At 44.2% G+C, this 21,434-nt stretch overlaps 2 protein-coding genes across 3 annotated transcripts in view; one reads left to right on the top strand and one right to left on the bottom strand.

Moving 5' to 3' along the window:
* PDE12 (phosphodiesterase 12) overlaps positions 1–18,558 on the top strand; it is a 49,669-nt gene extending 31,111 nt beyond the window's left edge. Inside the window, exons 4-7 of one of the 2 annotated variants that reach the window (XM_085899652.1) lie at positions 7,518–7,717; positions 9,536–9,614; positions 18,069–18,308; positions 18,416–18,558. In XM_085899652.1, coding sequence (XP_085755778.1) covers positions 7,518–7,717; positions 9,536–9,614; positions 18,069–18,308; positions 18,416–18,486 — 590 coding nt within the window. In that variant the 3' untranslated portion in view covers positions 18,487–18,558. Of the gene's footprint in view, positions 1–7,517; positions 7,718–9,535; positions 9,615–18,068 lie in introns of both variants that reach the window. The other variant, XM_085899651.1, reaches the window with a different exon arrangement.
* Positions 1–21,434, bottom strand: part of LOC147019276 (inosine-5'-monophosphate dehydrogenase 1-like) — a 315,330-nt gene that overhangs the window by 285,345 nt on the left and 8,551 nt on the right. The gene's annotated exons all lie outside the window — the stretch shown is intronic.

The raw sequence follows: 21,434 nt of genomic DNA on the forward strand, positions 1-21,434 counted from the left end.
GGTGGTCTTTCTGTCTTCTACCGACTCCTCTCCAGCCTTGCCCCCCTGCTCTCTCTGCGATTTGTCCCCACCACATTTCCACAGGGCGCTCAAGGTCCGCCAACAACCCCCTTCTGGTAAAACTACCAAAATCACGAATCACTGCTCATCTTCACTCTTTCATTCCTCTTTTTTCCCACCTTTGGAATAAACTTCCTCACTCTATTCTTTCCCATTCTTCCCTCCAGGCTTTCAAAACAGCTGTTCACCACCACCTCTTATCTTCCCCCATCCAAATCCTCGATCTTTTCTACCCCCGATAATCCACCCAAGCCCACTTCCTTCAATTCTCCTGCTTTCCTTCCTGAAAGTCCCTTTAATGTCCATCTTCCCCGCGCCATGTTCCCCGTCCCATCCCCATCCCTCTCCCTTCCACATTTCACCTGTGTCTGTTCCCCAATGTTTTGTCCCTTCCACTCCCGCCCCTCTTGTCTCATGCCTCATTGCTGTGAGTTGTGTGTTAGCTCTCATACGAGCCTCGACCAAGGTATACAAAAAAAAAAAATAAAAAAAAATGGTTATCTGTTCCCTGCAGGCTGGCGGCACCACTGCCTGACCCCACATCCCAATCGACACTTTATAGCACCCCATCGTGGCGTCAAAACAGACATCAAGGTGAACGTGCGGTGGCTTAAAACCTTGCCCATATTCTGAAGTACCTACACCCAAAATTTGGGGCCTCCAGGTGCAATGGTTCGACCATAAAATAATAACGTGCAAACACTTGAAAAATATTCACAGTATTTTTATTTATTTATTTACTTATTATATCCTTTCTTTCTTCTTGAAGGGTGTTGTGACTTCAACATTTAAATATTCTTCCTGTTTCTTACAGATTAAGAAACTAAAGTTATCCATGAGAAGTCTAACGCGGTTTATTTGAAATGCCTCTGGATCTCGGTTTCGTGTTTGTTCGTCACGAAGGTTGACGGAGAAGCTTGGACAGAGACATTGCTCGACACGAGTGTACTTTTACATGAATTGCAAGGAATTGGTATGCAATGGACAAAACCAGGGGTTCTGTACATCATGACCGAGGGGTTCATGTGATAACGTTACAGTCATTCCATTAGTGGGCAACTTCGCATAACAATTGTGCATTTTGTGAGGAAAGCACCAAATTTGGCACACTAGTAGCCGAACATATTGTTGCGAATTCGCGCCCGCCGGCGTGCGATCGGCCACGTAACTCGAATCGCGACCGCGTCGCTCACCGGACGGACAATTCAGTCGTGACCCTCCTGAGACTACCGCCAGAAACCAGTCACGGGTGGGGTTTTAACCCCACCACCACCCAGTCCGCAGTCCACCCGCGTGAGATAGCGTAAATCGCCAAAAGTCGATATACCTATGGTAATCGCACGGGTAATCTGCCGAGGGATGGGACCACGCCACAGGCTGACTCCGGACACGAACCGCTTAAGCGGTTCGTTCCATATTACAGGGATAGCCGAGCGGAGTTATCGTCGGCCTTGACGGTTCCGATTAATTACCGGGATGTTGAAACCCACTACGAATCCCTTACGTGATGCAAGATGGAGATTCAATTAAAGGAAAAGACGAAGCGAAACGGGAAAACGGTTCACACAATGCACATTTATTTCACACACACAGACAAGCACGTATTCACAGTCAGCAACAGTTTTCATACAGTCAAAGAAAGAACGAAAGCAAGAACTACAACCGAATATGACTTACACGGGCACACTTACATAGTTCTACTTTACAAGACTGGCAGCACACACACACATACACCAAAAGCAAAGAAAAGTAGCGACTTCCCTGCGCGCGTCGAGTCCTCCTCCCACGACGTGAGCTCGTGCTTCACGCCGGCACGTGTTGGCCGCTCGACGCCACTGACGGGGTTTCCGGCGCTATCTCAGCGCGGATAAAGGGGGGGGGGACCGTTGAGGCTCAGGGTCGAGAGAGGGGAATGGCAGACGCTCCGTCCCGCCAGCGGGGTCTCGGGACCGCACCGACAGAAGACCTTGGCACCGACAGAAGACCAGACCAGACCACCAGGCAAGACAAGCCAAGACGAACGACGAGACCAGCTCCAGGACGAAGAGAGCGAACCACCCCGTGTGCACGCCTTTATAGACCGAGGGAGGGGCATGTATGCAAATTCCTGGATCAAAATGCATTTGGAGGCGGTGCCACGCCACCCCTTGGTTGGGCAAAAAGGGGGCGTGAGCCTCTTTTGATCCGCATTTCTGCCCAAACGGAATTCACATGCACTCGCTTGGAGGCAGGGCCAAGCCGCCCCACGCTCGCCCATTGGACGGAGGAAAAGGGGGCGTGAAGCTCCCCCGATCCGTTTTCTCCCTCGGAAAGTTCGCCATTCGCGCTCGCGACTCGACGCGTCCGGCACCAATCGCCGAATGGGCCCTAGACAGCCCGATGTTCAGTGTTCACAGGTGGTGCGGTTGCTGGTTGTGAAGGAGAAAGGCGAAGGTGGTGGGAGGTTTGCCGTGGTGGTTGGGCCGTTGTTGGGCGTCGTTAGAGAATGGCGGGTGAGGCGATGCGGGGTTGGGTTGTGGAGGTGAAGGTCGTGGCGGTTTGGAGTTGTTCGGGGGTGTTGTTGATGTTGGCGATTTGGTTGTTGGGGTGGTGTTTGGTCCAACATAACGACAGCAAAAGAAAAACTGCTAACTGAAGAATCGCAGCCCGAATGGATCGCATATATTCCCTCTATACAACGGGTTTGGGCTAACTACACATGAACTTACCGATATATCTCACCTGAGGACCCTTTATGGTGTAATGCGAATTTCCACAGCCGTAACAATATTATGAACAGATTTGGATATTGGGCCATCTCAAATTCGGCCGCTGATGGCTGTGGCAGCCATTTTCCAAAATGGCCACCAGTGGTTACTATAATTTCACTCTAACATTGGTTTGAACATTTATTAAAAGCTGAATTAAGAAAAACATAACCTGTAGCCACCTCAAGTTAAAAGATATCCTCCATTTTGCAAGATGGCTGCTAATTATTTGTTGTGCCGGACGACTATCTCACTCATAGAAATTGGTTGTTGAGAATTGTGGCAAACGAATCAAGGGCTGCGTCTGAATGATGTGAATACCAACATCGCTTATGTAAAGTCAGTGGTTGTTGAGCATGGTGGCAAACGAATCGCGGGCTGTGTCTGATTGATATGAATACCAACATCACTTGTGTAAAGTCAGTGGTTGTTGAGCATGGTTGCAAACGAATCATGGGCTGTGTCTCATTCATATGAATACCGACATCTCACTCATAGAAATTGATCGAGAGATGTCTGATTTAAATGTTCTGAATCAGTGACACAGTCTGCCCTGTTAATATTCTCTCAATTTTATGAGCACGCTCTCTCACACACACACAAAGCTGTGCATTCAAGTGTGGCCTTTTTGCACTTGCAACGCTTCAGACAGCTCTTCTTGCACTTGCACGATACTAGCTCATAGCAGGTGTGGGCTGCTTTGGGTAGCTTCGTCCAGTGTGGCTCGTACACCCCCTCGTCATTCTTGACCCAGCCCCAGCTGGATGGAGGAGGCAGCTCTGGCGTTGGTAGCAGTGTTTGACCCCACACATGGCCTCCATGGTAGGCCGCCCTCTTCACATGCTCCTCCAGAGCTGCCTTGGTTGGCGGGATCAGCTGCACGTTGTTCTTCTTCGCGAAGAGTTTCTTTCGGGCCTTGTCAATGTCGTTTCACGTGCTGGTTCTGTCATAGAGCAATATGACGAACCTCTCGATGGTGTGCATGACATTGTCTGGTATGCCACTTGGTGCAGAGGATAGCTTCAGCAGTGCATCTGTAAGTTCTGGTAGAACGGTCCAGATTGTCCAAGCAGTCTTCTTACCATGTCCAGCAAAGCGAGATACAGTGTCACACCCAGTCAGAGCGTGAAACATTGGGAGTGCCTGTGCCTTCTCTAGTCCTAGGCCAGCTGCTATTTCGTGGGCTGCCAGGTACCGAAAACTCTTTCCAGTGCCAAATGCTAGCCACAGTTCATCTTCTGCTTGCAGTCCTTGGGCCACTGACACAGCCAACACCACAACATCGGTGTCAACTGTCTTGATCAGTATCTTGTGGTGACCATGGTTGGCTGCATGGGATGCATCCAACAACATTGGGCTGTGAGCTTCTTCGTGGCTGCATGGGGCGAGCAAGGCCAGGTCTCTCAGCGGTGGCTTGCTCAGGACTGCCTCTCCATCAGTGATAACCAGCTGCTTGTCATCCTGGTCAAACCACCTGAAGATAGCTTCTGATAGGAACTTGAACAGCTCGGTCTTGTTGGTGTCCATTCGGAGGAAGTTCTGCCAGTTTCCAGGTATAACTGCTGCTCCGACCACGCGTCTATGCACTCCTTTTCCATGTTTTGGAATCTGTGTCTTAATAAGACTAATTAGTCCACTTTAACTTTTTTTCTCAATCAAATCAAATTGATACTTTCTTTGACCATTATTGGACCTTTATTAGTAAATAAACTTTCACTATCAACCTGCATTCCTCTCCAGTAAAGCAGATATGTGTCATAACAGTAACCACTGGTGGCCATTTTGAAAAAATGGCTGCCACAGCCATCAGCGGCTGAATTTGAGATGGTCCAATATCCAAATCTGTTCATAATATGATAGGCTACTTGTGTGCCAAATTTGGTGCTTTCCTCACAAAATGCACAATTGTTATGCTATATTTAGCTAAGTTGCCCTACTACATCTGAAATCACCAAATTTAAGAAAACGTTCCCAGTTGACCCCCTCAGATTTACTTTACACTTTCATAAAATAGTACCCAGGTATCAAAATGAAGCTGCGCGAAATTTTAGGTCCATATATGCGGTCAACTCCGAGATATTGAGGGTTGAAAATGTGGTTGTGGCCCTATTTTTATGGTCGTTGCGAGCATCATAAAATGAACGGCTACTTTTAAACTCCCACAACTTTTTAAATATTAATGCTGGAGCCTTGAAATTTTCAGAGATTATTCTTCTATAACTGCTCTGTAAGAAACAAACATAAAACTGAGTATACCTCTCTTAAATTTTATGACCTGATCAGTTGAAATCCAGAAAAAAAAATGTTGGTTTTGTATGAAGACCCAACTTTGAGACCCATATATTTTTATTGACCCATCCGAGAAGCTTGAATTTTTTTTCAGGTAATAACTGTATGGTAGTAGTATTCAAATACATGTTTACTTTTCTTAATCAGTCATATATCAGTCATGATCCCTCAAAAATTGAAAATTTTCATTTTTCCCTGAAATTCAGGTGAGGATTGCAAATATATGACAAGGCATACCACTTCAAATTGTTCACCATTGGAAAGAGCATATTCAAGTTTACAAAAGTGTCAAATATCAAAGTGGTATATTTAAAAAATATATATTTTCTATTTTTTTTTTAAACTGTTGTTAACACAGTCATGAATACATGAAGTGTGTGCATGGTGTGGGCACCATGGTAATCATGAATGATTAGTTCTATGATTCAAATTAATAATACAAAAATATATCACATACTGCAATAACAATGGAATAAAACATTTCACGTAAATTATTTAAATAGGTCCTTGATCTGCTTTTCCAAGTCAGGTGCGAGCTTGTACAACCTTCCAGTTGACATTAGGGGAGCATCAATAACTCTCATCACATGGACCAAAGGAACCCAACAAATGTCCTCCCTTGAATGTAACTATATACACTGCTGACATCAGCAGATCAGCCACTATTCCTGAGTTCTATTTTTAGCCCCAGCCAGATGAGTTAAGCTCTTGCTATTTACAAATGAGAAACAAAGAATTACAAATTCTAATTTCAAAGTATTATGTTCATGGTATCATAATAGCAGATGATATGTATGCACATTGTATATACATGTACTACATGTAAAAGGACTTCATTAAATAGCACACACAACGTGCATAACACTGGCAGAACATCATTTATTCAAATATTTAAAAAATATTGATAGAAACATTATACCACTTTGATATTTGACACTTTTGTAAACTTGAATATGCTCTTTCCAATGGTGAACTATTTGAAGTAGTATACCTTGTCATACATTTGCAATCCTCACCTGAATTTCAGGGAAAAATGAAAATTTTCAATTTTTGAGGGATCATGACTGTATTATATATATATATGACTGATTAAGAAAAGTAAACATGTATTTGAATACTACTACCATACAGTTATTACCTGAAAATTTTTCAAGCATCTGGGATGGGTCAATAAAAATATATGGGGTCTCAAAGTTGGGTCTTCATACAAAACCAACATTTTTTTTTCTGGATTTCAACTGATCAGGTCATAAAATTTAATAGAGGTATGCTCCGTTTTATGTTTGTTTCTTACAGAGCAGTTATAGAAGAATAATTTCTGAAAATTTCAAGGCTCTAGCATTAATATTTAAAATGTTGTGGGAGTTTAAAAGTAGCCGTTCATTTTGTGATGCTCGCAACGACCATAAAAATAGGGCCACAACCACATTTTCAACCCTCAATATCTCAGAGTTGACCGCATCTATGGACCTAAAATTTTACGCAGCTTCATTTTGATACCTGGGAACGATTTTATGAAAGTTTAAAGTAAATCTGAGGGGGTCAACTAGGAACATTTTCTTAAATTTGGTGATTTCAGATGGAATGACTCCCTAACCTGCCGTTTTTCCACCGTGGTGAAGGGCAGTAAAATGGACTCCCTCCGGATTATTTTTGTGCCATTGAATCTAAAGCAACATCGGCTAACCAACTGCGAACATATGGCGAAGGCCTCTTACTCGTGATACATTTAAGGGCTCCGAAGCATCACTCGTGATATTTTCCCACCACCACCACCACCGGGGGCGATCCTACATTGTACATATTTATTTGGAGAATCTGCGTTTTCCCCACCTTCGGAATTCTTGCTGTGAGGCAAACCAAGTCGCTCCAACCTTTGTCTTCTGACCCTTCATCTCCCTGGCAAGTTTGGTCGAGATTGGATAAGTAACACCGAAATGCATCGGCTACAGACATGCAGACTAACAAACAGACAGACATCAAAGTGTGTACGGTATTTTATTTTGATTCTATGTGTGGGACTGGTAGGATGGCCTCGAGGTACGCACACTCTCCTCTAATCTGTCGAGCCTCAGTTTCAATCTCAGCCGACCTGTAACCTATCATCCTGGTATTTCACACGCAGGTGATTCATCGACTTCCCTCGGACTGACGTTAAACTGGCATCCCATTTGCCCAGCATGAGTTGGTTGACTGTGCCGATGCCACGGTGTCCTTCACGAAGAGTGGACGAGCTATCCCCGGCACCTTGAACAAATTCCAAATTCCTACCCTAATTGAACGTTAGGCCTGACCAGCTGACCCCCCACCCCCCCTTACCTGCATATTTGCATATTATATGGTGTGTTTTCCCATTTAAATGGATGCATGGAAAGGGAGAATGGGGTGGAGGGAGGTTATTTATTTATTTTCATTTGGCAGGTAAATACTGTGAGAAAGAGAATCAGCACGAGGGCTTGGCCCTCTTCTACCAGACTTCACGGTTACGTTTGATCGACCAGCACGACGTGGTGTATGCAGAGGCACTAAAGAATGAGTCGCGGCATACACCATTCCTTGAGTACCTCTCCACACATCCTCAGCTTCTTTCCTTAATCTGCGATCTCTCCACTGTGCTCCAGGTAAACATTTGGTGTGTTTGATTCTTGGCCTTCAAATTTATTGTATTTAAATGTCCTTGCTTCACCGTTGTGAGACAACCCCACCCGGTGTTATTGCAACGGCCGACAGGGGCTCAAACTCAAGACCCTAAGATCTTAAGCCAGCCACCTTAGCCGTTAAGCCAACACCAGGCATATCAGCTTGCTGTGGAAAAGCTTGATATTTGTCATTCTAATGCATTGCATCCATTGCAGTCTCAGAATTTTTAATTTTTTTTTGTTCTCCATTCATTAATGTGATTCTTGATTACGAATGATGATCCTCGATCGAAGGTGCGTGTAATCCCTGAATGAACTACAACGACATCAGTGAGAGCGCACACCTCCGCCAGGCTGAACAGTTTTACGTTTTGTGGCCCACTGATCGGCTGGATCTGCATACGGACCTGAACCAAAATCGAATCGATTCGTCCTTATCGCACACACACAAACCTGTCCACTGAGTTTCGTCTGAATCTCTCCAGAGCTTTTTGAGATAGCTTGCTCACAGACTAACAGACAGATAGGGATGGAAACATAACCTCCGTCCATTGTGTTTACTTAAGCTGTTGATTTTTAACCTCCGCCATCTTCAAAGATGGATGGAGGTTACTGTTTTCACCCCTTTCTGTTTGTTTGTTTGTTTGTTTGTGAACAGTATGACGGAAAAACTCCTCGACGGATTTCGACGAAACTTGGTGGGGGGGGGGGGTTAGGTATGGTCCAAGGATCATGCCATTAAATTTTGGACTTGGTCCCCCCCTCCCCCCAAAAAAAATTGTTAGAGAAAAAAAAAACATTTTTTTTGTTTGCATTTCTACATGTTCTAAGTGATTTCCAACCCCCCCTCAAAAAATTTTTTTACCCCCCCCCCAAAAAAATAGAGAATTTTTTTTTGCATTTCTACATGTTTTAAGTGATTTCCAACCCCCCCCCAAAAAAAAATTGTTGGAGAATTTTTTTTTGCATTTCTACATGTTTTAAGTGATTTCCAACCCCCCCCCCCCAAAAAAAAATTGTTAGAGAATTTTTTTGCATTTTTACATGTTTTAAGTGATTTCCAACCCCTCCAAAAAAATTGTTACCCCCCCCCAAAAAAAATTAAGAGAAAAAATTTTTTTTTTGCATTTCTACATGTTTTAAGTGATTTCCAACCCCCCCCCAAAAAAAAAATTGTTAGAGAAAAAAAAATCTTTGCAACTTTTTTTTTCAACAAAATTTCGAATTTTTTTTTTTTTTTTTTTTTTTTTTTTTTTACATTTTTAAAGTGATTTCCAACCCCCCCCCCCCTGCCCCCAAAAAAAATGTCGGAGAAAAGAACTATAACTGTCAGCACTGTTGACATCATATTTAATGAATAAGATATAAGGTTCACTTGAGTGACCCAGCAGTATTGGCGGTGGAGGTTTTGCACTCTCCCGAGTGCTCCCCCTCTAGTTTTGTTATTGTTATCTCCGTCACCGAAGGTGGAAGGAGGTTATGTTTTTACCCCTCTCTGTCGTCTGTTTGTGTGCAGGATATCTCAGAAAGTTGTGGACGGATCCGAATAAAATTTGGTGGGCAGGTTGGGTGTGTGACAAGGACGAACTGATTAGATTTTGGTGAAGATCTAGAAATTATTTAATATTTAAAGTGATTCTTCACCATTGAGAGACGGGGCCAAAAAACGATACAGTACTGTATAGCAGGATATTTCAAAAATGTGTTGGGCCCGATATGTTCTCGTGGATCAGGCGTTGCGTGGCGGAGGTATGTGCTCCACCGAGTGCCCCTTCTCGTTTCTCTTTGTTTCCTCTGCAGGTATGCGTTTTTCAGAGTGTGGAAGATGAATCGCAGAAGCTGTGTGTAGCTAACACCCATCTCTACTGGCATCCACAAAGTGAGTGCATGTTATTTTGTTGCAACCGCTTTTTTTACCTCCACCACCGAAGGTGAAGGAGGTTATGTTTGCACCCCTTTCTGTCTGTTTGTTTGTTTGTATACAGGATATCTCAAAAAGTTGTGCACGGATTCGGATGAAACTTGGTGCACAGGTTGGGTGTGTGACCACGACGAATTGATTCGATTTTGGTGAAGATCCGGATCCGGATCCAACCACTAAAATTCTTAAAGTGATTCTTCACCATTGAGAGATAGGGCGAAACTGATGTATGAGGTCCGTCTAAAAATTAACGGGACTGAGCCTGCTGTGAGCTCCACTTACACAACTTGAATGAATGGGTTGCGTCATAGTCTTTCACAACATTCCAGCAATATATACATATGTGTGTGTGTATATATATATATATATATATATATATATATATATATATATATATATATATATATATATATATATATATATATATATATATATAGTTGACTGCGCTCATTGTGTGATGTTTTTACAGGTCGTGCTTTACACGTTGTCTAGTCGCGCTATGAGTCGTGAACAGAGAGCCAATCTGAACTTTCTTGCCAAGCTTGGCAAAACACCTTCCGTATCCTTCGCAATGCTGCAGCAAGTCTACGGGGAAGAAACGATGGCACGTACGCATGCATTTGAATGGCACAAGAGGTTCAAAGAGGGACGGGAGGAGGTTGAATATGATCCACGGTCTGGAAGACCTTCAACGAGAAGAACGGCGGACAACATCGAGCGTGTGAAGCAGATGGTGCGCGCAGATCGTCAACTCACGGTGCGGATGATTACTGTGGAACTTTCCATCCACAAGGACACTGTCTGGAGCATCATCACTGAAAATCTCGAAATGCTCAAGGCGTGCGCAAAGATGGTCCCCAAGCTGTTGTCCGAGGAACAGAAACAGCAAAGAGTCTCTGTCAAGACATTATCGAGCACCTCGAGGACGATCCAAACCTGCTTGAGAGAGTCATGACTGGTGATGAATTGTGGATATTCTAATACGATCCCGAGACAAAACGGCAGAGTCGTCAGTGGAAAAATCCGGCATCACCAAGACCAAAGATAGCAAGGATGTCGCAGTCGAAGGTCAAGGTGATGCTCATCGCGTTTTTTGACATCAAGGGCATCGTCCACTTCGAATTTCTACCACAGGGTCAAACAGTGAATCAATACATGTACAAGGAGATCCTCCGACGCCTCATGAGATCAGTCCGGGACAAGAGGAGGGATCTGTGGGAGAACAACGCCTGGGTGCTCCACCATGACAACGCCCCTGCTCACAGTGTCCTAAGTATCTGACAGTTTCTGACGGAGAGGAACGTGCCAACTCTGGAGCAACCCCTGTATTCGCCAGACTTTGCCCCTTGTGATTTTTTCCTATTCCCCAAGCTCAAGGGGGTGATCAAGGGGACCCGATTTCTTGATGTGGAGGCCATCAAAAGGGCCGTGACGACGGAGCTCCGGAGGATTCCAGAAGAAGCCTTCCAGGGGTGCATCTAAGCTGGAAGAAGAGGATGGATAAGTGTGTGAGACTGGGGGGAAACTATTTTGAAGGGGACAAGCTGTGATTACAATATATTTTTTTGGAATAAAATTTCTGTGAAGTCAGTCCTGTTACTTTTCAGACGGACCTCGTATAGCACGATATCTCAAAAAGTTGTGGACGGATTCAGATGAAACTTGATGGACAGGTTTGGTGTGTCACAAGGACGAATTGATTCGATTTTGGTGAAGATCTGAATCTGGATCTGGATAGTTATTTAGTTATTTAATTTATAAAGTGATTCTTCACCATTGAGAGGGCCAAAAACGATAGAGTACTGTTTAGCAGGATATTTCTAAAATGTATTGGGCCCGATATGTTCTCGTGGATCAGGCATTACATGGTGGAGGTATGTGCTCTTCCGAGTGCCCTTCAAGTTATACACTGTATTTATGGCACACACAGCTCTCATAAATGTTTGACAGGATGGTGCACAGAAAATGGTGCCTTTGAGCAGTCGAGTCTGGATTTGAATTTGGACTTGATAAAACTGTCAGACTGGTGGTACGCAACGAGGGTGTTGCATCACAAAATGCGCTGTTCATCTGATTCACAGGAAGCTGGGTGTCCTGCCTGTGAGCATTCGTTCCCAAGGCCTAGGTCCCAAGGCGTCTTTCACGAAGAGTAAGCAAGTTATCACCGGCACCCTGAATAAATCACAATTCCCGATCTGATTACTGCTGGGAAGGTGAAGAAAAACCACCTGGCATAATCTGTGCTTCCGATGAAACAAAATTTCCATTGGGCAGGAAACCAGAGCTTATCACAGCAGCATTAAACAAACATCAAACAAATAAATGATGTATATATATATATATATATATATATATATATATATATATATATATATATATATATATATATATATATATATATATATACACATCATTATAATGGAGCTAACATATTTGGTTATGTATGTATATTTGTAACTAAAACATCTTATTATGCTTTTTCACATTTTCTTTTTGAGGAAGGAAATGGTGGCACAAGATGGAGAGAGTGCTGGAGAGCGAGCCAGGATTAGGTAGTGAGCCAGGGTGGCACAAGACTGGAGAGTGACTGGATCCAATCCAAAGTGTAGTATTCGGCAGGTCAGATCAATTCTCAGTGTACTGGTGCCCTGGTGGAGGGGCACAGCATCGGCGGCACAGTCACGCTCCAAGAAATGATTTTCTATGTTGATGTATGTATGTATATGTATATATGTATATATATATATATATATATATATATATATATATATATATATATATATATATATATATATATATATATATATATATATATATATATATATATATATATATATATATATATATATGTATATGTATATATATATATATATATATATATGTATATGTATATATATATATATATATATATATATATGTATATGTATATATATATATATGTATATATATATATATATATGTATATATATGTATATATATATATATATATATATATATATATATATATATATATATATATATATATATATATATATATATATATATATATATATATATATATATATATATACACACACATTGTTGCAGGCCAGGGGTCTGGCGGAGAACGACCACAAGGTTGGGGAAACTACGTCGATTCCCACCAGACTCCCAGGAGTTGTCGGCCGTCGCTCACGGATAATTCCGTGACGCGGCGGGTCACTCAACCGACCGTGGACGCCAATACCTCACCCGCGTGGCATAGGGTCCTCCTGTCTAGAAACAAGTTACCTAATTAGCCACGTGGTTTCGACTACCGGGGGACCACGCCCTCTGTACGCCTTGCCCGAACCCGATCACTCTACCAACTACAGACTACCTTTCCGGATCGGATGCAGTCGAGCGGCACTGCCCAGGACGTACTGGCTGGAAGGAATGGATTATCGGGAATAAAGACCCGGCTAAACTCAGGTGCGAACCATGTTGGACCAATGGAGGAAAAGGCAAAGACGAGCTGGGAACATTTCTACAATTATTTATTTACAATAAAGCGAGGAAAAGCATGTGGCACAGGAAAAAGGTTTATGTTACACAGGGTAAGATGAGAGAGGTGTGGTGCGACAATTATGCAAGCAACTTACAAAAGCAGACAGTGCAGACTTGACGCGAGAATAATAAAAGCAATAATGAAGATCTTAGACAGGCTTATCTAACGGACAGGCGCCACACACTCAGCCACACATTCGGACAAAATAAACCCAATGGAAGGGAAAAACGTCTTCTGCAGCCAGAGTGGGAGGGAGTTGAGGTCAGTTTAGGGTATCTGAGCATTCTGGGGAAAGGGATGCTCCGTGGTGCGGCACCCGACAAATGTTGTGTAGTTTGGTCCACAGCCGCACGTGTGGAGATCGTGTCCTTGAAGGAGCTCGAGTGAAGAAGAGCGGAGTCCAAGGTGGGGATCAGCAGTAGCAGGACCAGACAGAGGCTTGGTCGAGGTCCTTCGCATACACCAACCTCGACTTCTCCGTTTCAAAAACCAACCGCGACCTTTCAAATCCAACGACAACTTTCCCCCGCATCCAACAACAACCTTCCTTCGCATCCAACAACAACTCTGAGGATTGTCCCGTGCTTTATAGATCACGGAGTTCGGGGTGGAGCCATGGCGAAGCCGACGTCATTGTCCGTCCCGATTGGACCGGGCCTACATGTGGTCCGCCTTTCTGGGCGAGGTTTCGGCCAGACACTGGTAAGGCCTGCCCTCACCGCCATGTCTGGGTTTAGGAAGGTGAATGGTGGCACAGCTACTGTAACCATCCTCAGGATTCTGCCTCAGAAAACCAGTCTCTGGGTAGGCGCTCGTCACGCTGTCGCCAGCAAAACGAGGGTAGCAAGCAAGATGAAGGTACCGTGAATCAAATAATAGGGGAAATAAAATAAAAGGGGAAAAATAATTTACTAATCCTAACTATAGCCCATCACAACACACTCCCTCCTCTTTCCACTAAACAAAAGGTAGGGACCGAACTACACGTTTACTAATGGCATAACTAACTCGGGACAACTGTATGTTGTATGCACACTGTTCCGAGAACCGTAATAATATATATATATATATATATATATATATATATATATATATATATATATATATATATATATATATATATATATATATATATATATATATATATATACATCACACCTGTATTCATCAGCGCTAATTTTTTTTTGTTCCTTTGACTTGACTGAGATCTAGATCAAGATATGGGCAAAAGAAAATATATGATGTAAAAACGTGGCCAGAAATCCAGGGAGAGTGGTGTATTGGGGACACGTCTGCTCTGCACAGCTGGCAGCTTGAATTACCCCGTCGTTTTTGATATTGTTGTCTTTGCTGTCCAGCTCTTACTGCTGATTTAAAATCAATATAAAATTTTGTCAGTTCATTTTTTATTTATACATGTTAGGTTTTGACTTCTGATTTAAGGTATATATTCAATCAGAGCACAAAATATATTTGACCGACCTCCCCCACCATCCCTCACCTCCCCCAACCCCCAAGCACCATCCACCAAATCACACGAACGCACACCCACCATTCCCCACCTTCCCTCACTCTCGGAGAAAGCAAGCATGTTCAAAGATGCCTATGCCTCTGCAGCGATGAGCGCCCGCCTTACTCTCATATATGCGAAGGAGGAAAGTATGTACGTATATTTCATCGACGACTTGACCGAGGAATCTGAAATTTGCAGGATTTTTGAGGACACCCTGGACTCTGCTTAGTTCGGGTTGTCCCCACTTTCTCCCCATTTTCCTACCTTTGAATGAAGAAAACTCTCTCCTAAAAACCGCGTGTAAATGCGCATGCGATGACCACCAAGGAGCAAAGCACGGTAATTTGTATATGCCGCCAGACCGAACAGCCATTCAACCGCAGAGGCACTCAACCACAATTTGGACATCACCAAAGATAACCACCCTTCCATCATCAAATCAGACGTCCAAACTTTATTTGGATTACACAGTTATTATCCACTATGCAAGTTCACCATACCAACGCATGGTGACCAACGCTCGCTCGCCATTATCGAACCAGCACCACCACACCCACAAGACCACTACAACGATTACAACCACTTCGCTGTACCTCATGACCAACAGCCATCGTCGTGCTTTGCTCGCTCACCATCCACTCATGCTTTCAACCATTGCCCATTTCAATGATCACCTCAAACCCCAAGACCACCATAACGGTTCTGCTCACCTCCGTATGACTCAACACGGCGCCGCCTCGAGGAGAGCTTATAAACGGCGGCACAAATGTCTGCTCAAGTTCCTCGTGTCATCTCCCTCTTGATACAATTGTGCGATTCAATACGCCGTCCATGGCCCTCCAGGACGTTCGCGCTGCAAACAAGTAGCACGACACGTAGCCCCATGTGAAGTTCAGAGGTCAGATGCATGGCTCGTCTCAGAAAACAATGACATCTTTCCTTCAGCGAACTCTTGGAGAGGGTAATGTCACTCAGAGGCTCATCTGGGCCAATGTGCAATCCGCACTTGGACTAAAAAGGGAGGTGCGTGACCTTCGCTGCCAGCAACCACGCCTGGAAGAGGCGGGATGTCACCCCTGATCCCCGCCAGGATCCACCCCTCCCAGACCCGATACAAAGACGGAGTGCCTGAACAATTGGTCTGTCTGGCTGGAGAACAAATCTGGAAAGATCAGGGAAGGAAGGAAACGGTGGCACAAGATGGAGAGGGTGCTGGAGAGCGAGCCGGGATTAGGCAGTGAGCCGGGATGGCACAAGACAGGAGAGTGACTGGATCCAATCCAAAGTGTCGTATTGGGCAGGTCAGATCAATTCTCAGTGTACTGATGGAGGGGCACAGCATCGGCGGCACAGTCACGCTCCAAGAAATGATAGCTACCCGGCAGCCAAAGCTGCCATACACAAGTACAGAGAACTTGATTTCTGCATCGTTTAGTCCAAAATCACAAGTATCAACACCTTAATTAGCAATGCCTTCTTCTCTCTTTTTTTTTTTTTTTTTTGTACCTAAGTAGATGTGGTCGCAATGCTTTTTCGCAATGCTTCGCAACCAGACGGGCCGCAAAATTTATCCGTGGCACGTCGGCCAACAGGACCAGGCGTTCGGGAGGAACCCGGGCGCTTCCTCTCGTGAGCGGTACTTTCATGTTTTCAGTCCATGCTTTTGGTTCATGTTCCCACAAATTCTCTGGTACTGGGATATCAAAGTTTTGGCAGACGTGCCAGTGGATTACTGCACAAACTCTGTTGTGTCATTTTGTGTACAGCTGTTTTGACATGTTTTTTTGTGTGTGTTCGGTCATTAAGCATTCTCTTTGCGAACCCCCCCCCCCCAATCTTAATATCCCCGTCAGTGAAACGGGTTGTATTTGCTCGTGTTGAATAAGTAAGTCTGGATAAGTTACATAGAATCAGTATAACACTGCTCTTTTGTCTTTTTACTTCTGGACCACAATGTATGTCTTTTGCTACACACCCCCACACACATTGCCGTTTGTATCACTTTAAATAAACCCGTCTTCACTGCGCACTTGCTTTTCTTCGCTTTCCACCTTGTGAATAAACCCCTGTTAATTGGTCATTTCAACCTGCTCGTTAACATTTCCTCCATTGGTCCAGCAATCAGACTGGAAGTTTTACCCCATGTGATTTGCTCTCATTAGCCAGTACCTACCCAGGGTTCTTGATCGGCCATACATAAATAGACGAGTACGTACTGAGGGTACAGACATCAATTGACCCGAGTCAGCTCATGAGGTAAATGATATCAGATGGGGAACCCTGTTAGAGTTGGCAAGTTAATTGACATTCGTGATTGCTTCGCAACCAGACGGGCCGCAAAATTTATCCGTGGCACGTCGGCCAACAGGACCAGGCGTTCGGGAGGAACCCGGGCGCTTCCTCTCGTGGACTCGGGGGGGGGGGGGGGTTGGGGATTACCATAACGCTATTATACGGCACAAAAGCAGCACAAATTATACCATAACGTATTTACCATAACATATTTACCGTTATGGGATTACCATAACGTTATTATACAGCACATAACGGCACAAAAGCAGTAACTCGTGTGCTTGCTGCGTAACCAGCGTTATTTTTTTATTTTTGGTACATATGTATTTTTTTCGATCGCATTTGATATTTAAACTAGAAGGGCACTCGGTAGAGCGCGCATACCTCCGCCACGCAATGCCTAATCCAGGAGAACATATCGGGCCCAATATATTTTTGAAATATGCGAGATAATCGTTTTGGCCCGAACTCTCAATGGTGAAGAATCACTTCAAAAATGAAATAATTCTTGTATCCGGATTCGGATCTTCATCCAAAAACGAATCGATTCATCGTGGTAAAACACACACCCAACCTGTCCACCAAATTTCATCCGGATCCGTCCACAACTTTGAGATATCCTGCACACGGACAAGGAGGGGTGAAAAAGTAACCTCCTTCACCTTCGGTGGTGGAGGTACAAAGGGTAGGTTTTCATCATTGTGAGATTGCTGATGTGACATCAGTGTTGTTGGCAAGAGTATCAAGATCACAGGTGGGTATTTAATGGTGCAAGTTTGTGGTGTTCGTGAGGTTCCATCATAAAGGAGTAAAGGGAAGAGTTAAAAGACGGACGAAAGTAATTGCAGGCAGAAAAACAAACGAATAAATTTGAAGTGAGCAGGGAAGCTTTTTCTCGGCTGATAAAGCTTTGTGATCCTGGATGGCTGAAGATGGATGAAAGGAGGCTGTTGAGTGGATCACAGACATTGTATGTCAATTAAGTTAAAAAAAAAAAAAAAAATTCTTTCATCAGTGATATATTTTGTTTTCTAACGTGCGTGATGTTCGGCCAAATCGATTCTGCTATTTTGTCCCTCAGGTGCAGCCGTTCGATTGGTCCAAGCAGTTCTGGCCTTGCACCATCTGGAACACGTGACGTCCACGATGCATCCCTCAACCCCGGTGGTTTTCTGTGGCGACTTCAATAGCACCCCGGACACTGGGCTGTACGATTTCATCACCTCGGGGACCTTTTCGGCTTGTCACGATGATTGGAGGAGGTTGGAGGGTGAGAATGATGTTCCAGCAGGATTTGGCATTGAGGTTGGCCATAACTTGGGTATGTACAGTGCATGTGGAGAGCCGGAATACACCAATTTTGTTCAGAGTTTTAACGGTTGCCTGGACTATGTGTTTGCCTCACGCGACGCTTTGCAAATTGTCCAGATCTTGCCGATGCCTTCCCACGAGGAGATAACTGCTCACATTGCACTGCCAAGCATCACACATCCTTCTGACCACATTGCTTTGGTGTGCGACTTGAAATTTTCCCCACGTGGTGACAAATAAACGTTCTCCAAGTATCTACACTTTGAGTCAAACTCTGGAACACTGGAATAATTTTGACCAGTCGAACACAAACCTCCCTTTGCTTTTGATTGTTTTTGAATTGCATTCATCATGATTCAAAATATGAATGTGTTCTCTTTGATCTAACTTTTTTTTTTTTATTCAAAGCAAAAGAAAAATTGCTTTGATGCAGGAGTGGCTGGAGTATTTTTACTTGCCTCTTCCCCCCCCCCCTCCCCATCGCCACCCACAACTACCCGTGCAATCAGCCCACTTTGGCTTGTGAAAGTGTTCATCACTCAGGCTTACTAGCCTATCCCCCGTGCAGTGGGAGACAGGGGTTTGCAATCGCGCATGTGCATGCGTCTCTTCAGGGCATAACCTTTCATCGTTTGACCTTTTGTTTTCCAATTTTAAACAAACCTTTATTCGGAATACTAGCATGGATTGGCACGTTTCGTGTGCCTCACCACACATTGCTGCAGAGGCGTAGCCATATTTGACCTTGCCTGCTTTCTCTGAGAGTGAGGGAAGGGGAGGAATGGTGGGGTGATTATGATCGGATGTTTGGAGGGGGGCGGAGGGATGGTGGAGAAGGTCAGCCAAATATATTTTGTGGTCTGACTGAATATATACTGTAAATCAGAACCCAACACTTGTAAATAAAATAAGCATGGGTACAATACCCCTCGGTACTCACCTGGTAGCAGCTGGATAAGATAACTAGGGAACCATTGGAAGGTATGGATGACCCACAAAATATGTAACAGAGAAGGTAAACACCTATGGTTTTATTTTTAATGCAGTGAACAAACTTTATAGTGTGTGTGGTTTCGGAGAAGAAAGGAAATACATATTTGGGGCGTCAACCCCCCCCCCCACCCCGTAAACTCGTTCCGTGGATCCCCCTCAGACCCTGAATTTTTTTTTTAAACACCATGAACAAAGTTTGGTACATACCAGGTAATGAACAATGTGGTAATGTTTCATCAAAATCCTGTGTAGTTTCAGAGAAGCAGTTGCAAGTGTTTGTGGACGTACTGACGAGGTGCCATCCCATCAGCTCCCCGGAACTACGTTCCAGGTGAGCTAAAAAAAATTATGTCCACCTATCCCATGATCTTTATCTCTCCATATGTCCAATTTGAGAATCTTGGGAAATCCAGTGTGCACAGGTGGTCTTATCACAACATTCAAGTCTTCACACCCTGAACGGCGTCAGCATCCTCCCCCACAACTCCGGCAAGCCTGCATCCTTCAAACCCCACCCGTTTTGTGTCCCCCTCTTCATGTCCTTTTCCCACATCCCGACCCTCTCAAAGCCTCTGCCGAGTCCAATCTGACATATCTCTCCATCCAAACATCATCTGTTTGACAGAATCCTTCCTCCCACAGGATGTCCCTGACTCCTTAATGTTGCTCCTCCGATTTGATAAACCTGTTCGCCACCATGGTGGTGAAATTGCACTTTTACATCAATAACTCAATTTCTCTATCCATGTACTGATCTTACACTTCTGAACCCCCCAGGAAGAACTACCTTTGGCTGTGACTTCCCCTCTGCTCCCACCTCCTGTTTGTGTGTTGTACAAGCCTCCAACTATTGATGATTCCATCTACCTCTGAGACGACATGATCATCTTCTTTTTTTTTTAACCACAAATCAACTCTGTTTCTCATCTGGTGAAATCAATTGTCATGATGCAAATTGGTTGGGTGTTGATACCTCTCACCAACTGTGGCACTTCAGCAAAGGACTTCTGTGATTCCAAGGGACTGACAATCTGTAAACATTTCAACTAGGATTTCTCCCAATGAAAAATCCTCTCTTCTGGACTTGGTGGTGATAAACTAACCTGCAAATGTCTCCTGCTCTTCATCTGAGCAATATCCAATCAGTCAATATCTCTGGCTATTCAGAGCTACCTCAACACTGGTGAGTCTTGCAGTTCAATCAGGGAGATTGACAGGGACTACAAGCAGCCATCTCTCTTCAGGTTTGGTCCTCCATATCGGCTGTCCCTGCCATAAACGCAACTTGGGAATTCTTCAACAGAAACCTGCTCTCTCTCTCTCTCTCATGCACAGATTCACCGATGGGACACCAAATCCTGTGGCAAGGCAGTTGCTCTGTTGTAACTTCCCTTCCCTTCTGCGAAACCTTACCGAAGGAAATCTCAGCTGATTCCACAAAACCTGCAACAATTGTGTATCTAGTCTCAGGAGAGCCAGAAAACAATATCTATGCACCCTCCGACTGAACTTTCAAATTTGTCTCCCTTCTCTAAATTCTAAAACATGGGAGCACCTTGATAAGTCCATCTCCAAACTATGCTCCCCTTCCATCCCTTCCCATTCTTCAACTGGCCCCACAGCGGACTCTGCTTGTGAGAAGGCTGAATGCCTCAATTTTGTGTTTGCTTCCAAATCTCATCACCAAACCCTCTCTCTATACCCAACCGACCACTCCTTGACTGTCTTTTGCAGCAAAGAAGGTGAAGTTTCTGGCAACCCAAGACCAATGTTTGAGTACCACCCTCCTCTCTGGGCTGGCACCCTTACCTCACATTGCTCAGCTTGACGTCATGGAAACCAGGGCCTTCAAGATCATTGGAATTTCTCGTGATAAAGCTGAGTCTTTGCCATCACCGATAGGTCGGTGGTTTCTTCCACCTCCTTTCTGGTTTTTCACCCTCTGTGCTTTGCCCCCCCCCTATTTACAGGTGGCCTACCAGCAACCCACAAAATCATTGATCACTTCCACTCATTTGTTCCCCCTCCCCCAATCTGTGGACCCAACTTCCACATCCTCTTCAATATCATCTTTCACAATCTCAGATCATCCCCCATCCAAAGCCTATGATCTATTCTGCACCCATCAACTCACTCCGTGCCC

Source organism: Eptatretus burgeri, chromosome 10 (genome assembly GCF_056783735.1).
Source record: "Eptatretus burgeri isolate ZD-2024b chromosome 10, Ebu_testis_v1, whole genome shotgun sequence".
Lineage (NCBI taxonomy): Eukaryota > Metazoa > Chordata > Myxini > Myxiniformes > Myxinidae > Eptatretus > Eptatretus burgeri.